The 22,938-nt window shown below is 38.8% G+C and overlaps 1 protein-coding gene and 1 long non-coding RNA gene across 6 annotated transcripts in view; one reads left to right on the forward strand and one right to left on the reverse strand.

Annotated features, from left to right (window-relative positions):
* Window positions 1-230: 230 nt before the first annotated feature.
* Window positions 231-22,938, reverse strand: part of NCAPG2 (non-SMC condensin II complex subunit G2) — a 50,309-nt gene continuing 27,601 nt past the window's right edge. For all 5 annotated transcript variants that reach the window (XM_087917876.1, XM_087917878.1, XM_026718327.2 and 2 more), the window contains 14 exons: window positions 22,790-22,893; window positions 20,713-20,886; window positions 19,791-19,861; window positions 19,451-19,604; window positions 19,183-19,353; window positions 17,135-17,251; window positions 16,897-17,040; window positions 14,268-14,367; window positions 12,330-12,517; window positions 10,523-10,669; window positions 7,969-8,072; window positions 6,774-6,871; window positions 2,270-2,363; window positions 231-1,172 (listed from right to left, as the gene is read on the reverse strand). In XM_087917876.1, coding sequence (XP_087774002.1) covers window positions 1,076-1,172; window positions 2,270-2,363; window positions 6,774-6,871; window positions 7,969-8,072; window positions 10,523-10,669; window positions 12,330-12,517; window positions 14,268-14,367; window positions 16,897-17,040; window positions 17,135-17,251; window positions 19,183-19,353; window positions 19,451-19,604; window positions 19,791-19,861; window positions 20,713-20,886; window positions 22,790-22,893 — 1,763 coding nt within the window. In that variant the 3' untranslated portion in view covers window positions 231-1,075. The remainder of the gene's footprint in view (window positions 1,173-2,269; window positions 2,364-6,773; window positions 6,872-7,968; window positions 8,073-10,522; window positions 10,670-12,329; window positions 12,518-14,267; window positions 14,368-16,896; window positions 17,041-17,134; window positions 17,252-19,182; window positions 19,354-19,450; window positions 19,605-19,790; window positions 19,862-20,712; window positions 20,887-22,789; window positions 22,894-22,938) is intronic.
* Window positions 14,277-17,184, forward strand: LOC148123903 (uncharacterized). The gene is made up of 2 exons (XR_015740365.1): window positions 14,277-14,361; window positions 17,034-17,184. It is a non-coding gene; the product is annotated as an uncharacterized LOC148123903 (long non-coding RNA).

Below are 22,938 nucleotides of genomic sequence, written 5' to 3' on the forward strand. Positions count from 1 at the left end.
ATCTTTTAATTAATGCTATATAAATAATCAGGGAAAGGTTTTCTAAAACACCTACAAATGTAACACTTACCGATGACTCTTTAAAGCAGCTATGTCTTTTCTCATAATGATGCAATTTCCCCTTGATCCTAGAAGGGCACGACTCCTTTAAAGAGTTGTAGAAAAATTCCATTTTCCCCTTCCCACACAATTCAAAGCACTGTTTTGAAAAAAAAAAAAGAATCCAAAATGCTACAAAGTTATAAAGTTTAATTTATTCATTAGCATCAATTATTGGAATAAAAATGTCTACTATCATTGATCCTATCAGCAGCCACAATTACTCAATGTTTAATATATACAATCCTTTAGCTAAGTATTAGTACTTGAAAATATGTGCTTTCTGATTCTTTAAAAATAAAATTTAATGAGAAAAGTTCTGACTATTCAAAGCACAGATTTCTTTAAAGCAACAGTGTCCAACCTGTGGGCTGCATGATACCCTGAACAGCTAGTAATACTTCCCCACAAAATCATAAACTGTCAAACATAAGAAATCAGGAGCCAGAGTGGTTCAAATGAATATGTATTTATTAAATGCAAATATTCTGTAAAAAATCTGAATTGCTAATGGTCGAAGTAAAATGGATAAAAGCTTATGGAATTCAAGGAGGGGCAGACTCTTATGGGTGCGAAAGAACTGGAGACTTATGATGCACTTGGCCCCTCCTCCCTTGGGCTCAGCCTGATTATCTCCTACAGAAATTTAACATTATTAAGTAATTTTTGCAGTATTTATACGCATTGGCTATATTTGATATTTTATATACAGCCTAAGACAAATCCTCTTCATTTCATGTGACCAAGGCAAATTAAAAACTTGGTCACGTCTTCTTTAAAATATACGTACAAGGAATAATATGAGCACTTACAGTATAAAATAGTAGCATTTTAAAAAATCTGTAACTTTTTATAAAATCAATTTTTTGAACCACAATCTGGTTTTTTTAACCTACAACTAAAATATTTAAAAAAACCAGTTAAAACAATATTCTGTTTTACTTGAGGCACAACACAATAAGGCATGTAGTTCCTTTTAAGTTTTAAAAAGATCTTGCTTCCCATTCTCTTGTTTCTGTGATCTAGAACCTAGCATTTCATTCACAATGCCCAAAGCAGCTTTACAGAGCAGTCTGAAAAATAAGAATAGTGAACGACGGTAAGTACACTTATTTTTCATTAGCTGTAATAACATCTGATACTGAAATATCACCAAAAATTAATTATTTTATGGCTCCATTATTAACACTAGGCCTATGACTTAATGTTCCTGTTTGCTTAATGCTCTCATCCATTTGCAAGAACAGGCAAAAAAAAACTTTATGAAGAGATGGGAGTTGTGTGTATGCCATTAGTAGAAACTCTCCCCAAAAACCTACTTCACACTGCATCTCCAGATAAATGTAGTGTCTGTATGTAATAGTTAGCATAAAGCAGCCTCTAAAATTGGACTGGACTGGACTAGAATGGGAACTCTTTATTGGCATTTGTCTGGTTGACTTTGATGGATCCAAGGTTGCCAAGGGATTTCAAATTTCCCATAACAATGAAATAGTGGCCAAGCTCACAAATCTAAGCAAGGATTCTTAAAAACATTCCCGATTGGCTCAGTCATTGTGACTTGATTTGCAGCTTTAAGCTTTGATGATCCAATTAAATCAAAGTAGAAGAACATGACACATTAACCTGGCCTTCCCAACTTGTGGAGCAGAACTGCAGAATTCTCCATTTAACATAGCCATTACTTGGAGACTCAGGAGTTCAAAAATATAGAAAAAGCCCAGAATTGGGACTGCTGGCTTGTGATTTGTATTAACCAGCTCATTAACTATTCTGAGTTACCATGATGAACTGTGGTTTAACATGATGAAAAGAAATTTCTTTCTTCTTCTCTAATGCAACAAAAAGAGGTGAATTTTTTTCCCATGAGCAGATAGTTTATTGAAATACGCTTCACATGAAATTAATCATAGACGTTGCTCAGCTTCTAGATGAAAACCCAGTACTAATCTACCAATTTAGATTCAGAAAATGAACTTCAAAACATTCATTTCTTATTCTTCAAATTAGATAACTGAACTCAAAATAATTCTATTGTTATTATTGCACCTAAAACCAATGATATTAAGCTATTAACAATACTGCATCATTTTAATAGTCCAGAAACCATGCATTACCCCCAGCACAAATAAACAGAACTTTTTAAAGATCTAAAATCCCTTGAAATTACCTTTCCAGGTCTTCCTTGGTAATTTCGCTGTACATTGTTATTTTTTTCTGAAGAATAGCTGCAATGGCCTTTATATAGGAAGGTTTTTGATTACCTGTCAAAAATATGTGATTATGTTGAAGACTTTTGAGTCTTATTGGAAAAGAGAAATATATTTGTTCTCTATTGCAGCAAATTAAAAACTCAAGATTTCTCTTCTTCTCAAATAACATGTTCTAAACCTATCACTGGTAGTCCTCAACTTACAACTGGTTATGACTTGTCTGCTTTTATGCCATTTGAAGCAATCCACACTCATGTGATTGAAATTGATATTTTTGCTGGAAACCAGCATTAATTTATTAATTTTTTACCCCATCTTTTTTACTTCACAGTATAATTAACCAGGATGGCAAACATACACAATACTTCTTCCTCCTCCTCCTATTACTTCCAGTTTCCAGCAAAAATCACCCTATAATGAACAATTTCACTTTACAACCATAATGTTCACTTAATGACTGCTGCATTTGTATGGTCACATGGTGACCCACTGTACAACCATCAGAGCGTAAGACTGAAATTGCATATTCTATTGCAGTCATAAATCAAGGATTACCTACACAGGTGAAAATCAAAAAATTAGAATATCGTGAAAAAGTTCATTTATTTCAGTAATGCAACTTAAAAGGTGAAACTAATATGAGATAGACTCATTACATGCAAAGCAAGATAGTTCAAGCCATGATTTGTCATAATTGAGATGATTATGGTTTACAGTTCATGAAAATCCCAAATCCACAATCTTAGAAAATTACATGCAATCAATAAAACAAGGATTGTACATAGAACAATATCGGACCTCTGAAAAGTATAAGCATGCATATGTACTCAGTACTTGGTTTGGGCCCCTTTTGCAGAAATTATTGCTTCAATGTGGCATGGCATGGAAGCTATCAGCCTGTGGCACTGCTGAGGTGTTATGGAAAATCAGGATGCTTCAATAGTGGCCTTCAGCTCTTCTGCATTGTTTGGTCTCATGTCTCTCATCTTTCTCTTGGCAATGCCCCATAGATTCTCTATGGGGTTCAGGTCAGGCGAGTTTGCTGGCCAATCAAGCACAGTAATCCCACAGTCATTGAATCAGGTTTTGGTGCTTTTGGCAGTGTGGGCAGGTGCCAAGTCCTGCTGGAAAATGAAGTGCTCCAAAATCTCCTGGTAGATGGCTGCATTGACCCTGGACTTAATGAAGCACAATGGACCAACACCAGCAGATGACATGGCTCCCCAAATCAACACAGACTGTGGAAACTTCACACATCTTGCAGTGAGTGCCTCTCCATTCTTCCTCCAGACTCTGGCTCCTTGGTTTCCAAATGAGATGCAAAAGTTGTTCTCACCAGAAAAGAGGACTTTGGACCACTGAGCAAGAAACCAGTTCTATTTTTCTTTAGCCTAGGTAAGACGCTTCTGACATTGTTTGTTGTTCAGGAGCGGCTTGACAAGAGGAATATGATATTTGAAGCCCATGTCCAGGATCCCTCTGTGTGCGGTGGCTCTTGATGCACTGACTCCAGCCTCAGTCCACTCCTTGTGAAAGTCCTCAACACTTTTGAATGGCCTTTTCCTGGCAATCCTCTCCAGGCTGCAGTCATCCCTGCCTGCTTGTGCACCTTTTCTTCCGCACTTTTCCCTTCCACATAACTTTCTATTAATGTGCTTTGATACTGCGCTTTGGGAACATCCAACTTCTTTTGCAATTAAGAAGGCTTTTCCTTCTTATGGAGGGTGTCAATGGTGGTTTTCTGCACAACTGTCAGGTCAGCAGTCTTTCCCATGATTGTGATTCCTACTGAACCAGACTGAAAGACCATTTAAAGGCTCAGGAACCCTTTACAGGTGTTATGGCTTAATTAGCTGATTAGAGTGGGACACTTTGAGCCTAGAATATTGAACCTTTTCACAATATTCTAATTTTCTGAGATTGTGGATTTGAGGTTTTCATGAGCTGTAAGCCATAATCATCTCAACTTTGACACATCACGACTTGAACTATCTTGCTTTGCATGTAATGAGTCTATCTCATATACAGTGCTCAAAAAAATAAAGGGAACACTTAAACAACACAATGTAACTCCAAGTCAATCACACTTCTGTGAAATAAAACTGTCTACTTAGGTAGCAACCTGATTGACAATCAATTTCACATGCTGTTGTGCAAATGGAATAGACAACAGGTGGAAAGCATAGGCAGTTAGCAAGAAATCTCCAATAAAGGAGTGGTTCTGCAGGTGGTGACCACTGACCACTTCTCAGTTCCTATGCTTTCTGGCTGATGGTTTGGTCACTTTTGAATGCTGGCGGTGTTTTCACTGTAATGGTAGTATGAGACGGAGTCTACAACCAACACAAGTGGCTCAGGTAGTGCAGCTTATCCAGGATGGCACATCAATGTGAGCTGTGGCAAGAAGGTTTGCTGTATCTGTCAGCATAGTGTCCAGAGCATGGAGACGCTACCAGGAGACAGGCCAGTACATCAGGAGACGTGGAGAAGGTCGTAGGAGGGCAACAACCCAGCATCAGGACCGCTACCTCCGCCTTTGTGCAAGGACCTTGGGCCCTCAGGAGGAGCACCGCCAGAGCCCTGCAAAATGACTTCCAGTGGGCCACAAATGTGCATGGGTTGCTCAAACGGTCAGAAACAGACTTCATGAGGGTGGTATGAGGGCCCGAGGTCCAAAGGTGGGGGTTGTGCTTACAGCCCAACACCATGCAGGACGTTTGGCATTTGACAGAGAACACCAAGATTGGCAAATTCATCACTGGTGTCCTGTGCTCTTCACAGATGAAAGCAGGTTCACACTGAGCACATGTGACAGACGTGACAGGATCTGGAGACGCCGTGGAGAATGTTCTGCTGCCTGCAACATCCTCTAGCATGACAGGTTTGGCAGTGGGTCAGTAATGGTGTGGGGTGGCACAGCCTCCATGTGCTCGCCAGAGGTAGCCTGACTGCCATTAAGTACCAAGATGAGATCCTCAGACCCCTTGTGAGACCATATGCTGGTGCGGTTGGCCCTGGGTTCCTCCTAAAGCAAGACAATGCTAGACCTCATGTGGCTAGAGTGTGTCAGCAATTCCTGCAAGACGAAGGCATTGATGCTATGGACTGGCCCGCCCATTCCCCAGACCTGAATCTAATTGAGCACATCTGGGACATCATGTCTTGCTCCATCCACCAATGCCATGTTACACCACAGACTGTCCAGGAGATGGGAGGTGCTTTAGTCCAGGTGTGGGAGGAGATCCCTCAGGAGACCATCTGCCACCTCATCAGGAGCATGGCCAGGCATTGTAGGGAGGTCATAACAGGCACGTGGAGGCCACACACACTACTGAGCCTCATTTTGACTTGTTTTAAGGACATTACATCAAAGTTGGATCAGCCTGTAGTGTTTTTTTCCACTAATTTGACCTCCATGGGTTGCTAAATTTGATTTCAATTGATAATTTTTGTGTGATTTTGTAGTCAGCACATTCAACTATGTAATGAACAAAGTATTTAAGAAGAACATTTCATTTATTCAGATCTAGGATGTCTTATTTTTGTGTTCCCTTTATTTTTTTGAGCAGTGTATTAGGTTCACCTTTTAAGTTGCATTACTGAAAATAAATGAACTTTTGCACGATATTCTAATTTTTTGAGTTTCACCTGTGTTTGTGAAGACTGAAGGCTCATTTCATTGTCCATCAATGATTATACCAATATTTTTATATACTTTTTTAAAAGAGTACGTGCCTAATCTTTCCACAGCATTTCCCAGTCCACTTAAGTGTTTATTGTGCTGAATAACTTGGTATATGTAGCAAATCTCATTATTTCACCTGAAGGTATACTACCATGTTTCCCTGAAAATAATACCATGTGGGTTTTCTTGCCACCCCAAAAAAAGGCACCAGGTTTTATTTTGGAGGAATGTCGTCCATGGACTCACCTCATTTGCACGTCGCCCGTGGAACTTCTTCTGCAGCCGGCAAGATCAATCTGGAGCTCCGTTATCAGCTGCAGAGGCCTTCAGGAAAGACTTGCCAGCTGCAGAAGAAATGGGCCGGCAAGGCAGGTGTCGGGGTAGGCAGGGTCTGGCTGCAACTGTCCAAAGGTAAGTAGTAGGGCAGCTCTACCATCCCCATCCCAACCCTTGCTTAATTTTTACCCATGCACCCTGGAGTGGGCGGGGTCTTAATTAGCACTTGTTGGGGGGGGGGAGGTAGGACTTATATTGGGCACACATATAAAAATCAAACTAGGACTTACTTTCGGGATAGTCTTATTTTCGGGGAAACACGGTATTTAAAACAAACGCTACTGACCCTATATACAGCCTAGTGAAGTTTCATGGTTTTCCCTGAAGCGAAAAGTAATCACTTCAATTCCTTCACCCTGAAATCTAGAAACTGGAATTCTAGAAACTGGAATTAAACTTGTACAACTCCATTGGATTAGAGAGATGGAGCTATTACTCACCTTTACTTAAAGCAATAATGTACACACAAGTGGTAAGGCTAATAATTCCTTCACATTCTTCAGATTCAGTGTATTCCAATAATTCATTCAGAAAATACCTGAATAATATATGCATGAAATATACAAAAACATGAGCTATACAGAAATTTAAGGCAGATTAACAAAGTATGAATTCATGACCTTGCAGAATGTTTAAATTTTATAACCTTTTATGAAGTCTTCATAAGACTGTTAGACTCAGATTCTAGAAATTTCCTTCTAGTAGTTCTCATATTGCTGTAATCAGCAGCTTTCTGAAGCACATTTCTTCCTCAAAAAATATTGCTTCCACCCTTAACATTTAAGCCATTATCCTCTCCCTTTCACAATCTCTACTGCTGCTGCTGCTTCTAACAAATTTGAAAGAGGGGAATGGAACAAAATAGAAGACATTTTATTTCTAGAATTTAATTTATGCTTTTGAAAAAGTGAGGGGGTTCTGGAATTGAGAATCACAAAATCAGCAAGTCTCCAGAAATCATAAGCTATATTCAGATGCAGGAAATAGCATTCCATATTTATTTAGCTGCACTGATGCTTTCGAAGCAATTTTGCAACATCCTTTCAGTTAAAAAAAGCCCTGTTATAATAGATAGATAGATAGATAGATAGATAGATAGATAGATAGATAGATAGATAGATAGATAGATAGATAGAAGAGGAGGAGGGAGAGGTTGTTATATTCCAACTAGCTTAACCACAGTGGTCAGCTGGAGCATAACCTAATTGGCTGAAACTTGTTAATGTTATCAACATCTTATATTCCAGTGTAGTTATATAACAGATGTAGGTTTTTGTAAAATCAATTTGCCTCAGACATTGCTCTATACTCAGAAATACTAATTATTTCAGTGTTTATGTAATAAAGATGCTTGAATGTTTAAAATCTGTTGTTTTAATAGCATTTAATGAATCTTCAGTACAAACTACTACTAAACTGCAGCTCTTATTTTAAGAAAGATTAGTAGACTGAAATTATGAAATTCCAGTTCTGTAGAATATTTTCAGTAGTTCAAAAAAATAAAATAAAAATCCAACTCAAAACCAGAACTGCATATAAGTTGGTCAATACTAGCATGCCTATTGAGAACAGAAACAATACTGTGGGAAAACGGGGGAAATTGGATCAAGAACCCCCACCTATAAAAGACCTTACCTAAGCCCATTTCCTGATTTATTCACAATTGTCATTAAAACACTTGAAAGTGGTGGGAGATCTGAGAACGTCTTAGGTGTTATTAGTTCTTCTGTATTTGATACCTAAAGCAAAAGAAATATGAAGAAGTGCTTCTGGAAAATCAGAAGGCAATAAATAGAACAACAATTGGCATTTGATATTACTGTCCTCAGTCTTTTATGATCCTTGAAAGAGCTACAGTCTGGGAGGAGGAGGAGGAAGACAGGCAAATAATCCTGTGGGAAAAGAAATAACAGCAGCAAAGCTGCAATTGTGCTTTCTGGAAGGCATGTAACATCAGCCCACTTTGAAGGCTAAAAGCTTGACTGACAGTTCAGCACTGCTAGTCTTGAGGCTTGGGGGAAAAGGGGTTAGAGCCAACCATTTTCTGCTCAGCCCCTTCACACCATCAGGATCAATTCCAAAATATTTAGTGAAGTTGTTTTTTTTAACAACAGACGTGCATTCAATAAGGGCCATTTTAGAATTTGAGAGCCCTCATTTCTACAGGTACAGAAAGTTATATTAGCCATGAACAATTGGTCACCAAAAACTGGACTAAGGGGAATTACAGCGTTCTCCTCTGATGGTTACAGCTCTTTAAAAAAAATTGGAAACCTGAGATGTGAATTATGAGGAGATATGAAGGCAGGATGTGTTTTAGAAAAGGCTTTCAAAACTACACTATCTTGGCAAACACAGCATTAGCTAGAGTCTAGAAGCCACGCAAGAGGACCTTGCTCTGACACAGTCTCCCTTCTGAAAACAGGGACTAGTTTCAGAATAAAAATTGTCTTCCACGAACTAGGAAGGGATGGTTTTGCACTCAACCTAGATCCTACGTATGGGCAGATGAAGCTTCACTCACTTGCCCACTACTTGCGTTGCCTGTTTCCTAATTGGCCATGGGTCAGTACCAGTTAGGGGCCTCTGCTCCAAGGTATCTGAAAATCGCATGAGCATTCTCATGTGATTTTCTGAGCCTCCAGAGACCCCTCTATTTAACTTTTGGAGGTTGGGAGAGGAGGAGAGTCAAGTCTAGGACTGTGATGACGAACCTGTGCCACACAAGCCATCACCCGGAACAGATCTACTGTGTATGCATGTGTGCCTTCTGCCAGTTGATTGTCAGGTATCTGCTGCTCATGCGTGGGGAGGGGCGCACAGGAAAAACACATGTGCATGCGCAGGGGTAAGCTGTGCATGCAGGGGGTTGCAGGGGTAAGCTGTGCACATGTGGGGTCGCACGGGCATGTGCAGGGGGAGTCAGGCACACATTGCATTATGGGTGCAGGCACGTGTGTGCATGCGCACATGACATCAAAAAGGTTAGCTATTGGTCCAGGAGATGAGAGTCCAGATAGGCAGTCAAGAGGCCTCTTTTGTCTATGGTGGAGTGTGTGTGTGTGAGACACAGTGAGTCAAGGTAGGCCTTTTCTGAATTTTTAACATGCCAAGCCCAACAGGTATACCAACATTGAACTAGACTGACATGATAGAAATGATTTCCATTTCCAGCCACTCCTGGGCATTCTCTCCCCACATATTCCATACTGAAAAGACCTTGCCTGAAAGACATTGCTTGTGATTCTGTGCGAATAAGGAATAGTTCTCACCATAGTAATTTTAAGAAATGTGGACTTCAAGTCCCAAAGTTCTCCAGCCACCATAGCAAGTTAGTTGTTGCTTGTTTGGCTTTCATAGCCAGCAAGATCAATTGCTAAATTCACACATTACAGCAAGCCATAAAACGTACCTCATAACCCTATGGTATGGGTTCATATAACAAGCTAGGACCAAACAAAGCACAGTGGTACCCTAGAACTTCTCATTAATTGGTTCCAGAGGGGGCGACAAGTACCAAAAATGACAAGTACCAAACAAACCATAGGACTTATCACATGAACTTTGGTTTCAGCCAGGAAGGACTTTATGTCTGTCCCTTTTCCTATGTCAGTGACCTCCCCAGCATGACTGATTTCCTGCCCACCCCTCTTGGCCATCCCCCACTTCCTTTTGCAGTGACCTCCCCGGCATAGCCAATTTCCTGTCCTTTCCTTGTGGCCATCTCCCTCTTCCTCTCACAGTGTGTCCAGTACCAAATAAATGACAGGTACCGGGACAACATTTTTGCCTCCGTGTGCACGGAGGCTAAATTTGACAAGTTATAAAGTAATAAGGTACCACTGTACATTATAGCACAATATGCAGATCATGTCACTATGATGTTGTCTCCCCCTGATTATTTTTAATTATGACTCAAAGAAGGCACATGATATAGTTATACTAGTGAGCCTCAAGAGGTCTGATCTCCATCACAGCTGATAAACCCTTGAATATTTTGCTTAGACGAATGTTTCTCACTGGAACCTTGAAATTATGAGGATGTCAACTCCCCGAATTCCTCAGCCAGCCTTCTGAGAGCGGAAGTCCACACATCTTCAAACTACAAAGGTCAAGAAGCACTGGCTTAAACCCATTCTTAGATGCACACACAGAATATCTTCCAGAATAGTAAAGCAAAACATGTTACCTTTTTTTTCAAGCTGCAATTCATCTCAACCACTACTCCAGCCAAAAGAGAAGACATAATTCCTTGATAAACCGCTGGAAAAATCAACACACAGGACTGGACTACGTGTACAAATTCTCCAAGATGCTCTTGAACCGAGTAAATTAACTGGGGGGAGGGGGAAAAAAACAGCTTTATAGTCAACAAGCCTATATGATACCTATATGTCTTTTAAAGAAGCTGAGACAAAAATGCACAACTACGCAGATTAAAAACATACAAGGCTTCCAGAAAAGTTTTTAGTTTAAAGGCTGCATTATTTTCTGATTCTTTCCTAAAAAACTGCAGTAAAATACTTCTATTTTCATATAGAAATAGGTCTCTCTACTCTGAAGGGACCAGGCAAATCTAGCATCTGTCTAAGCTTTTTATATAGACACATTAATAGTATTTATATTTCTCAATTTACAACCAGTTGGAACTGGAATTTCGGTGCTATGTTGTGACAGTTGTAAGTGGAGATATCCACATGACTCTCAGCTTTATTATTGTTTTAATGGTGATCGTAAGTCCATATCAATTCTCCCAAATAGGTAATTTTCCTGGAAATTAGCAACCCCTCCTGCAAATCGCAATCACATGATTGCAGGACATTGCAACCAGTTGTAAATATGAGCCGATTGCCAAGTGCCTGAAATGCAGTCAAAGAACTGCTGGAATGGGATAAGGAGAGTGCAATATTTAAGATGGCTGGAGATGTTTTATCGGCCATAATGCACTTTCCAAGACTGTTATAACTCTGTATATAGCCGTTAAACAATTGGTCATTAATTGAGGGCTACCTGTATTTACTTTTCCTTATGTCGCTACAGCACAAACTTCAAAAGAAACAAACAAACATTCCAATTCTCCCAGGGCTATTTAAAGGAGGCTAAAATCAATATCAGAGTCCAGGGGCAATCATTTTATAGAATTATTTTTCAATATAAAAAGGTATTAAAAGGCTCAAGAAGAAACAGTCACGAATCTTTATACTCAGGAAAAAAAAAACCCACTTGAGGCTGAGAAAAGAACTTAATAGCCTTACAACGAATTGGAAATATGAAAGGCAGGTAGCAGAGACAATAAAAGATGACATTAAAGAAACTATGTAGCACAATTATCTAATAAAACAATTGAAAGTCTTATCATGGCATCTTGTGCATGTGCTGTCCCTTTAAGAAACAATAATTTTATTTCTCAAACCAATGTTATCATCTATGAAAAAGTTATCCTACCATCTCTGAAAGGATTTTGGTTTTTTTTACACTCCTACCCTGCCTATTACTGGCCTTTTTACGAAGTGATTTTCAAAGAAAACTAAAAAAAATAAAGCAAGGGTAAGTGTTATCTCAGAAAGTGTGGGATTGTATAATGATCTTCATGTGGACTTGTCAAAGCTCCCACTTAAAACACCACCAAGTTCTGAGCGATTTTAGTTCTGTCACAAAATGTCACCCAATGTCAGTTTTTTCATTAGAAAACTGAACACCTTTGCTAATATGAGTTGGTTAGAAAGTAATTGGATTTTGGTATTTTAAAAGGAAGAGAGAGTCTGAAATATACGAGAAATGTTCAAAGCAAAACTTAAAAGTCTGGAGCTACGGTGGAGGACCATTTCTCTCAATTACGGCTGCAGAATTATTTCTTTTATAAACAAGAATCAGAACGGGATTGATTATTAAAACTAAGAACAATTGTTAAAATAGAAAAATTCAAACCAGGGGAGTGGTGGGGCGGGGGAGAGAAGGGGAATAAAAATATGGCCAAGTTCAGATGCAATCGGTACCTGGATCCCTTCTTCTTTTCGACTCCTGAGCCTAAGCACCATAGACTCTAGAATTTTCTGGAACATTTTCTGAACATTATTTAGAAGTTCTGTTATACAATCAGTGTTGACGATGTCACAGGCTAAGGAAGCTTTAACAATCTCTCTCAGGATAGAAAGCAACATTGGAATTAAAACGAAGCTTTTTCCTAACAAAACAAAACAAAACAACATGGAAAACAGAAAGCACACTCTAAGGTTGTATCTTCAAAAGTGTAGTGTCTGGATCAGCAAAAGAAATTGAATCTGCCTATTCAGCACTGATTAGACCACCCCTTCCATTTATCTCTGCAAACCCTATTTTTATTTATTTGTTTTATTTATTAAATTTATGCTTTGGGGAAATGTTGAACACACTGGAGGGGATCCCTGGGAGAGGAAACAAGGTGATAAACAACCAGGAAAAATATATTATCAGGACACATGGAGCAGGCTTAATGAGGAAAAGACTATGAGCTACCTGAAGGTGGAGTAGAACTGTTCAGAATAGCAATAGCAGTTAGACTTATATACAGCTTCACAGAGCTTTGCAGAGTCAGCATATTGCCCCCAACAATCTGGGTCCTCAGAATTGTTATAGAAACAATGGGTTAAAATGACAGAGAAATAAGTTTTGGTTGGGAGTCAGGAAATAAATCCCATGAGCTGCTCAAAAGTGGAGCAGCTTGTCTTAGGAGGCAGTAAACTCTCCTCCGCTGAATATGTTCAAATACGACACTTGTCATGGATGCCACGGTAGTGGCTTCCTGGACAGTGTGAGGAGTACATTAAATCAGGGGTCTCCAACCTTGGTAACTTCAAGGCCTGTAGACTTCAACCCCCAGAGTTCCTCAGCCAGCTCTGGGAGATTGAAGTCCACAAGTCTTTATGTTGCCAAGGTTGGGAGACCCCTGCACTAAATGATTTCTAAATACTCTTCCAATCTTATATTCTATGAAATGTAAGGTTGGAAGAGTCTACTTTCCATTCTATGAAGAAGAAAGATATATAGCAGACAGTAAACTTAGTTATTCCATTCCAAATATATTGTTAGAGTTTTCCCCAATATGGACACTTTTCAACTGTTTTCAATTTCCAGAATTCTCAGCATCAGTCTTGATGTTTCAAATTCTGAATTTGAAACTCATATATCTAGAGAGTCCTCTAGGAGGAGGGCAATGAATTTACTAATTCCTGGAAGTTGTTGAATTTGTATTGTTTCAATAAAGAGACATACAAAATAATGGATAGAACCCAGAATCTCTTAAGAAAACAGCAACACTTCAGTTACATTTCATCATACCGTGTTTCTCATATAATAAGGCTGGGTCTTATTTTTTAAGCCACGAAAAAAGGCTAGGCCGTCTTTTCGGGGGTGACTTAATTCCCCCCCCCCCTTGCATCTTTGAGCAGGCAGTGACGGCTTGGATGTTGATCTCGGCGTTGGTGGGGCACTTCGTATCGGGGTCAACACATATCCGGGTGTGCAACAAAAGTACTTCCTAATGGCAAGCCCCCCCACCATTCCCCCCCATTTTGCATGTTTTAATATAGGCCTTAATTTGGGGGGAGGGGCTTAATTTCATTTCATGCCTACAAAACATGCTGGGACTTCCTATTGTGGGAGGCCGTATTGTTGGAGAAACAGGGTATTATTTTTCATACATATAAAACACATGGGAATGCACACTAGCAGTAAAGGCTGATATATCTATATCATATAAGACATAGTTTTGAGAATTTTGTTATCTGTTACTACATTTATAGATTGTGATGTCTGTCACTGATCTTATACTATCCTAATAGTTTTGGGGTAAGGCAACATCAGTCTTTACTATCTGTTAGGCAGTATAAATTTCATATAAATTGTATAGAAAGGGGAAGAAATACAATATGTATATATAGATATATAAATCATACTTCTGTATATGATCCTAGATGCTAAGTTCAGAAGACTAGCTTGAAATTCGAAATCACCAAGTCCAACAGCTATAAGATCTTTGCATACCACTAGGTAAGTCTAAATACAAAAACAAAAAAAAGGTACGTTTTACATTTATAAACCAACAAAAATTTACTTTTTTTATACTTCTAAAATAGAACAGCTAAGATTGGGTCATTTTTTTCAGGTGATTTATTAAGAAACAAAAGTTACTAACAAAAGTTCTCAATAAAGTAGAAAATACTAAAAGTGATTTAAATGCTTTCACCAGATTTATTTTTAGGAATCCCAGTTTCTTAATGTTATACCAGCCCTGCTGAAGGAAAAACAATATGGATTTTGCAAAAGGGAAAAAAACATGGTTTTTTTAAGGTGATTTTTTTAAAGTGTGTCTGTAAGTGTATGTATAAAGGTGGCCATGCAGATAGATGGGTTTTCAAATTTTTTTTATAAAGTTTCTCATCAAAAGCTTTCGGGCTAACTTAGAGACCATGAGATAAGAGGATCCCCCATTTTATGAACTGTTAACTGGTTAAAATGCAAAAAACAAAGAGTAGGAACAAAATAGATTTTTTTTCTCTTTAAAGGTAAATAAGGATCCAAGAGAACAAATTCTTCACTTAATTCTAAACAGTCATAAAAAGACCTTGATTTTTAAGTTCATAAGCACTGCAACTCTTCCATAGCTAGTTAAGCCTGCAAATAATATCACACTATTCAGAGTGATGAAAAACAAGAATCAGAAAACCTCCATAATAATCTCTTTAAAATGGATGGAGAGTCAACCAAAGGACAAAGTCGAATGTCAATATGGTCATAAAATGGGACAATTACATGACTAAATAGATTTTATGTCTTTTTGCAGCAGTCATTAGATCAATGTGACGGTTGTAAAATGAACACTATGGTCATTAAGTGAATGCTGTCATTATTAAACAAACCAATGGTTCTCTGTAGGTGCAGTTTCATCAAAAACCAGAGGTGACAGCCATAAAATGTAGTCACGTGACTGTGGGACGCTGCAAATGGCCATTATTGCGGTCATATTGATGGGCGTATAAAGTGCAGTCAAGTGTCAATGCCCCCCACCCAACTATTGAAATTTCCAACTTGGATCAAACATCCATTTTTGAAGGTCTGCATTAACTTTGAGTGGTTGCTAAATGATTGATTGTAAGTCTAGGACTACCTGTGAAAAAGGCAAATTCCATGCTAGGAAATTTGACGGGATTGAAAATAAATACATCAACTTTGTAATTTCTTCATACAAATTTGTGGTACATCGACCCTGAGAGTAATGTGAAGAGTTCTAATTGTCATGTCTGAGAAAGGGATTTAAAAGAGCTGGAATGTCAAACCAGAGCAACCAAAATGATCTATGCAAGGAAAGAACGGATGCTTAGAAATCATTAGCTTGAAAAGAAAACTGGGAGGGAACATTATCAAGGTATCTAAAATCAATTATGACAAACGATTCCGTAAGCTTTCCACAGGCACGCACCCCAGGTGATCACATACAGAGAACACAGTGAAGAACAAAGGATGCCCAGCCTTGTTATCACGTCCAATGTATGCGCCAGTCACAATCGCCCCACCTGGCTAATTGCCCAGGACTGTTAAAGAATGAAATGAAAGGAGGGAGAAGTGAACATGGTTGAACTCCTGGAAGAAAACTGTAATGTAAATACAATGAATAAAATAAAATAATGTGTTTCTGATCAGATGGAAAACTAAAATGCAGAAGTAGTTCTAAATCCTCAGTTGCCTCTGAACTGGGAAAACAAACAATGTTTTGGGTTACTCTAAATTTAATACAGTGTACGATGGGAGTGATGTCTACACTGAGTCAGACAGATTACTCACAAACAATTAAAGCCAGCTTGTCTAACTAGGTGCAGCTTATCTCACAGGGTTGTTGTTGGAGGGAAAAATAGGAAGAGGAAGGAATATTATGTAAGTTCACTGCCTTGAGTAATTTATAAAATAATAAAGGCAGGATAAAAATCTAATAAATAATATATCACTATACTAGCTCTATACTCGTGCTTCGCTACAAAACTATGTGATCGGGCTGTTTTGGGGGAGGAAAATAAGGGGGGATTGTGCCTCTGCCTTACTCAGCATCAATCGGTATTCATCTGGCTAGCTTCCTGTCAGTGTGTGAGAGTTGAGGGCTGTTTGGAAACTGAAACAGTATTTGCTGTGTGAGCAAGGAGACAGCAAGGCTTAGCTCAACTGTTCTGTCCTAAAGCTGCTTGGTGCTATGAAACTAAAACTGAAACTCCTCTCCTCTGCTTGTGTTTTGCATTTGGAACAGATTTCTTTTCAGGTGGGGAGGGGGAGTAGAACTCCTCAGCATCAGAGCGTGTTAATAATATATGAAATACTAATGTTCTGATGGTCATTTTGAAAAATCCTTTCTTAGTGAGCACCTAGAATACATGCCAAATTTCAAGTTTGTAGGCTTTATGGTTCTGGAGATTTTGTGATGATGCGCAAGTGGTATTTCGCTTTTATGTATATAGATATAAGGAGCATGCTAAATAGGAAACCAATACACACACACACACACACACACACACACACACACACACACAAACAGAATACCTGAATCACCAGTTGAGAGATTTCACTGGATGGCTTCAAATAGCCCTCTTCTTCCTCTAACAAAAAATGAGGCAGAATGCTGTTTTCTATCCAGGTCCCTAACTTTTCCAAAGCTGACAGATAATTCTGTTTTTCAGAGACAAACTGTTAAGAGAAAGAAACATATCCAGCTACAATGGAGTTGCGGGATTCAAGATTCATTCTACTCAAATGGAGAGAGCTCTTTGATTTACAATACCTGATGTAAAAGATGTATACTGAATCTACAGTAAAGGCTAAAGGCTCTCACTGCCGTTGCTTGATAAAAGCCACAATATTCTGGGTTGCCCTCTCGAATATAAGAATCTAGCGCATCCTACAAATTGGGAGAAAAAATATTTCATGTTTAATATTAAACTAAATTATATCGTTAAACATTTAAATTATTATTTTTTAAAAAAAAAATCCCACTATGGATAGGTGGTTTGAAATATTGAAATCTTTCCCATTTCGTTCAAATTTGTAGATGTTCTATTTATTTTGAAATGTTTTATATTGTTTTTTGAAACATAAATGTCCAGTATTGCAATAATTAAAAGTATATAATAAGAGCCTTGGTGGCGCAGTGGTTAGAGTGCAGTACTGCAGGCTACTTCTGCTGACTGTCAACTGCCTGAGATTTGGCACTTCAAATCCAAACAGGCTCAAGGTTGATTCAGCCTTCCATCCTTCCGAGGTGGGTAAAATGAGGACCCAGATTGTTGGGGGCAATAGACCGACTCTGTAAACAGCTGTAAAGCACTGTAAAACGGTATATAAGTCTAAGTGCTATTGCTATAATGCTGGGATCATATTTGATGGGGGTTGATCTTAATTTTTGCTTTTTATTTTAACTGCAATGACCTCAGTGTTATGCTTTATATTCTCTAGTTCCCTAATTGCAATAGGGCTTGACTGTTTTTAAAAGCAGCAGAGTAGCTGCACATTTAATAATAAAGAAAACTGGGAGTTAGTTGCACAGACTGCTCTCCTTCTAATTGATGGTTTTGTAGGACGTAGCCAGTTCAGTGCCATTGATGCAAAAGAGGTCAGTCTACTAAGTTTGCTTCTGAAATGGAGGTTTCTTCTGCCTCCCCCAAATTTTTGCGCTTCCCGACACATTTTTAAAAAGAGTGGGGAAAAAATAACGACTGAGCCCTACCTAAGAGGAAAATGTTCTGCCCGTACAGAATTTTTTTATACCTCTCAGTATCATGTCCACCCACAGCAACTTTAGTGTCATCCTAAAGCAGAAAACAAATTTCACACCAGACTTGGGTATAAATATCCAACCCAGCATCCAATTGGTTCAACGATCAATAAACAATCCAATATTAATGCACTGTGGAGTTTTAAGAGTTCATTTCATGAAGAAATAGAGATTTTATTTTGGGGTTATTCTCACGTCAGCAGATTCCAGTCCCTATGTAAAGGCAGATACTGGACTGGAGCCAGCAGCACACAAGATATGCGCATGGATATGAGATTCCCTCATATCATGCAGAGATCTCTGTTCTACATGGCCAGGTAATGTTATCTTAATCAGCACTGCCCCATTTTGGCATGCATACTGGGTGCAAGGAGATAGCCCTTTTTAGGAAGAACAGCACACCTGAGTCAATTGACTGTTTGCTACATTTAGCAATAGCATTTAGACTTATATAGTGCTTTATAGTTCTTTAGAGCCCTCTCTAAGAGGTTTTACAGAGCCAGCATATTGCCCCGAGCAATCTGGGTCCTCATTTGTTGGAAGAAACTGCTTAAAATTTTATTAAGCACTTACGGGACAAATACAGATATTCCTCAACTTATAATCATTTGTTTAGGAACCGTCTGAAATTATAAAGGTGCTGGAAATAAAATGTCCTCACACTTACGACCATCACAGATCCCTAGTGTCATGTGATCAAATTTGGGATGCTTGGCAATCAGCATGTATTTACAGAGCATGCACCCCAGAGCCGTGCAATTACCATTTGCAACCTAGACATCTTCTAACCAACGAAGTCAATTGGGAGATGACCCGATACACTTAGTGGCTGCATGATTTACTTAACAAATGCAGCGGTTCACACAACAGCCATGGGGGGGAAAAAACTTAACAACTATCTTGTTTAGCAATGGAAATTCTGGGCCCAGTCCCGCTCATGAGTCAAGGACTACCTATAAAGGACACCCAGGAAGAAATCAATTGCATGTAAAGGAAGCATTATTAGGAGAATCCATTAGAACTGCTTCAGACAATTGTATAATAATGGTGGAGCTGACCTTTCCGCATTCCAGAACGTTCAGAAGCTCATTCAATTTTTCTCTGGAGAGGGACAAAAGGCAGTGTCGGTTCATAGAACGAGTCAGTAAATATTCAAAATAATCAAGGGCCAGTTCTGGTTTGGACTCATCCGTTTCTTGGATTTGTACTCGCCGTTGAGTCTGATTAGTCTAAGAACAGGGAATAAAATCCTTTCATTTGTAAGCATGAGATAGAGAACAATAAAACCAACCCACTCCAGAAGCTGCACAAATCTGTACAGCATACCTCTCTATTCCTTGACTCGACCGTGATCCAATCACAGATTAATTCAAGGATATGTCCTAATTTGCCCCATCGACACAGACAGTCAAGCAGGATAGAATACTTCTTTTCAGCCGTGCCGTTTTCCATTTTCTTCAGCTTTGAAATCACACCACAACTACCAACCGGTAGAGAAAAGGTGATTCATTAAATTAGATCAAAGAGAAAAATCTGTCTCCAAAAAAAATCTTTCCAGCCTTTCAGCTATAGAATTTCTGTTTCCACTAATCAAACCTTGAGAGCCCTCTTTTCAAAGAAAAGCTTTTGATCTACGTTTTTGGCTTTACAAAATAATAAGCCATACCTGAATGTAGGAATAGCAGTAGGTGGGATGAAAGATGCCAGAATAGTTATTGGAGACACACAACGATCATCCTATGAGAAGCACACACATACAAAAATCCACTATAAATCTTTGTTAAGCAGAAGAATTGAGAGTACATTAAATGGTATCCCTGTATTTTAAAGCATAATAAGCTTTCAGAAAGGTAAATCAGTAAGTGTGAGCCTGACACTTATTAAAGCATCTTCTTATACAGCAACACTTACCCAATAATTTGGCCTGTCTAGATTGTGCCACAAACATAAACTAACAACCCTATTGGAAGTTACATTTGATTTGGATGAAAATGTTCACAGCCGGATAATTGCATTTTCATAAAATTATAGTAGTCCTGTATTTAAAAAAGAGCCTACTCATTTTAGATCCTTTAATAATAAAAGCTCTGGGCTGAAACATTTCTCATGTCTTAAATTAGAATAAGATTTATCAAATGTAGATGAAGATTACAATTACTGTATCAGATAAGAGATATCTACAACAAGGTATAAGCAGTGTTCATAGAACACTGACAGAATTATTTTCCTTATTCCTGCCCACTGATCAAAAACTTCTTATCCTTTCCCCAATCTCAAAACTATGCTTCTCTCTATCCCAATCCTTAACTTGGGCCTAGTCAGAGATTTTCCTAGAAAATGCTAGTTCTTAGTTTCATCTCTTTTGTGAATGGCATTAAGCCTTTGCAATTCCAGCCATTATATTGGCAATGTGCTGCTGTTAAACTCATGTGTTTAATGACAGTATATGGATTGCTCCAGCTCATGGGAACAAACATTGTGGGATCTGAAACTAGTAATGTTATTTGATATTTTGTTCTCAACTGTCAACCACAGTTGGATAATACTCATGTAAAGAACAAATTAAATCAATTTTTTCTGACATTTACCTTAAATATTTTAAAATATGTTGGTAGCACAGAAGCAAACTTTTGGACAATGTGATTTTTTGCTTCTTTATTGCCATCAAGTGGTTTCTGAATACTCCTCCAGAGAATTACAATAATTTCAAGCAAGCCGGCCATGGAACATATGTCATCAACCGAAAATAAGTTATTTGTTACCTGAAATGCAAAATAGATTTTAATTAAGGAGGTGCCATTCTTAAATTATACGTCTCAAATTAAGGTTGCTTTAAAAATGGAATAATGTGTATGTTAAGACTTGCATTATTTAAGGCAGAATCAGTACTCCTAGGGGTGCTCCCAGGGGGAGTAAAAAAAAAAAAGGGAGTCACGACCGTATAATGTTATGTGAAAATAATCTTGGGAAACAGAAGGAAGAGCTGTAGATGAGGCAATAGTCTGACAAGCAGTATAAAGTCTGCAGAAGGACAGGGAAGTATCAAGCATCTTAGAAGAGACTCTCCCTAATTTTTTAGTCTGAAAAGTAAGGGGAAGAGATACAGGTAGTCCTCAACTTATGACCGATTGGGGCCAGAATTTCTGTACAGGTAAATGATAACGGTAATTGTTCAGTGAGTTACATCCAATTTTACCTTTTTTTGCTAGAGTTTTAAACAAATCACTGTAGCTGTTAAGTAATCCTACAGAAGTTAAACCAATTTGGCTTCCCTCATTTACCCTGCTTGTTGGAACTAGCTATGAAGGTCACAAATGGCGATCCCATTAACGTGGGATGCTGCAATTGTCATAATTACATGCCAAGTGCCTGAATTTTGATCACGTGACAGTGGGGATGTTGCTATAATCACAGGTGTGAGGACCAATCATTTCTTTCAGTGCCACTGTAACTCTGAACAGCCGCTAAATGAACAATTGTAAGTCTAGGACTGCCTGCATATTTTGAGAATTGCAAGATTCATGTCAGAATTGGCCAGACAAGGTAGTCCAGACAATAAGCAGACCAAGAAGCACCACCAATAACTTTATTTTAAGGCTACATTAATGGATCTGCGTGAAGTAATCAGTTCATTGCCATCTCTAACAAACCTGCAATGAATTATATATCTTGTGTGAATTATATATTTTATATGACAATGTCACAAGTCATCATCATACAAGGTATATAATTCACTTGTGACATCACACAAAATATATAATTTACACCAGGGGTCCCCAACCACTGGTCCATGGACCGGTACCGGTCCGTGGAACATTTCCTACCAGGCCACCGGTTTGCTGGGCGCCACCATCTTGTTTGATGAGAAAGTGCTTCCGGGTGAGCTTTTCCAGTTGGAAAGAGGTGTTTGGGTCCTGAAGGAATCCTCGCGCCTTGGTTTCATCGAGGGGGGGAGGTTCAAACGAAACTAAGGCGTGAGGATTCTTTCAGCACCCAAGGCAAGGCAAGCCGAGCGACTGTCCCAAAGCCGTCACGAAGAGAAGCCCATCGGCAAAGGTACAAAGGAGGAGTTGAAGGTGGCGGGGAGAAGTGGGAGACGGCTGGCTGGCCGGTCTCTTGGCTCGCCTTGCCTTGTCATGCGTGCTGATGCCGGTACCGGGCTGCGGATCATTTTGTGATGCCGGTCCCGGGTCATGGCACAAAAAAGGTTGGGGGCCACTGATTTACACCATCACCTTCTTGCTGATACAGATATCATCTTGATATTTTAGAAGGTAAATGAACAGGTAGGTGACATCAAAAGCACAGCCTACATCAGCTTGCTATCATGATTGCCAAAGGCAGTGTTGACTGGGAATTTTTATTCATAAAAAATTAAAATTATTAACTAACATTCCCAAAAAATAACATAATGGCTCATAGGCAAACCTGCTAGATTATGCACTATGTCACAACTCATGAAGTTGCTACCCACTCAAAGCAAGATTGAAATTTAAGCAAACCCTTTAATACAATTTATGTAAGATCCTCTTTGAAATGGAAGACTATAATGCTGAGAAATATTTTCATTAGCTAAAGCAGCAAAAGATCCTAGCTGTATTAATCCATAGAACATCACAAATCCACTTGTCATAAAACCATTTTCAATGAAAACATTGTTCTTACACTCATGTTTTCTTTCTCACTGTGCCCATCTCCACTCTCGGATTCCTTTAATTGCTGTTGGATACACTTGTTCAAACAATTCCGAATGGCAAGCATAAGTTTAGCTAGAATTAAAGAACAAAGTATCTCAGTTATGACAAGTGTCTCTG

This window comes from Pseudonaja textilis, chromosome Z, assembly GCF_049901715.1.
Source record: "Pseudonaja textilis isolate UNSWEBS1 chromosome Z, rPseTex1.2, whole genome shotgun sequence".
Taxonomy (NCBI): domain Eukaryota; kingdom Metazoa; phylum Chordata; class Lepidosauria; order Squamata; family Elapidae; genus Pseudonaja; species Pseudonaja textilis.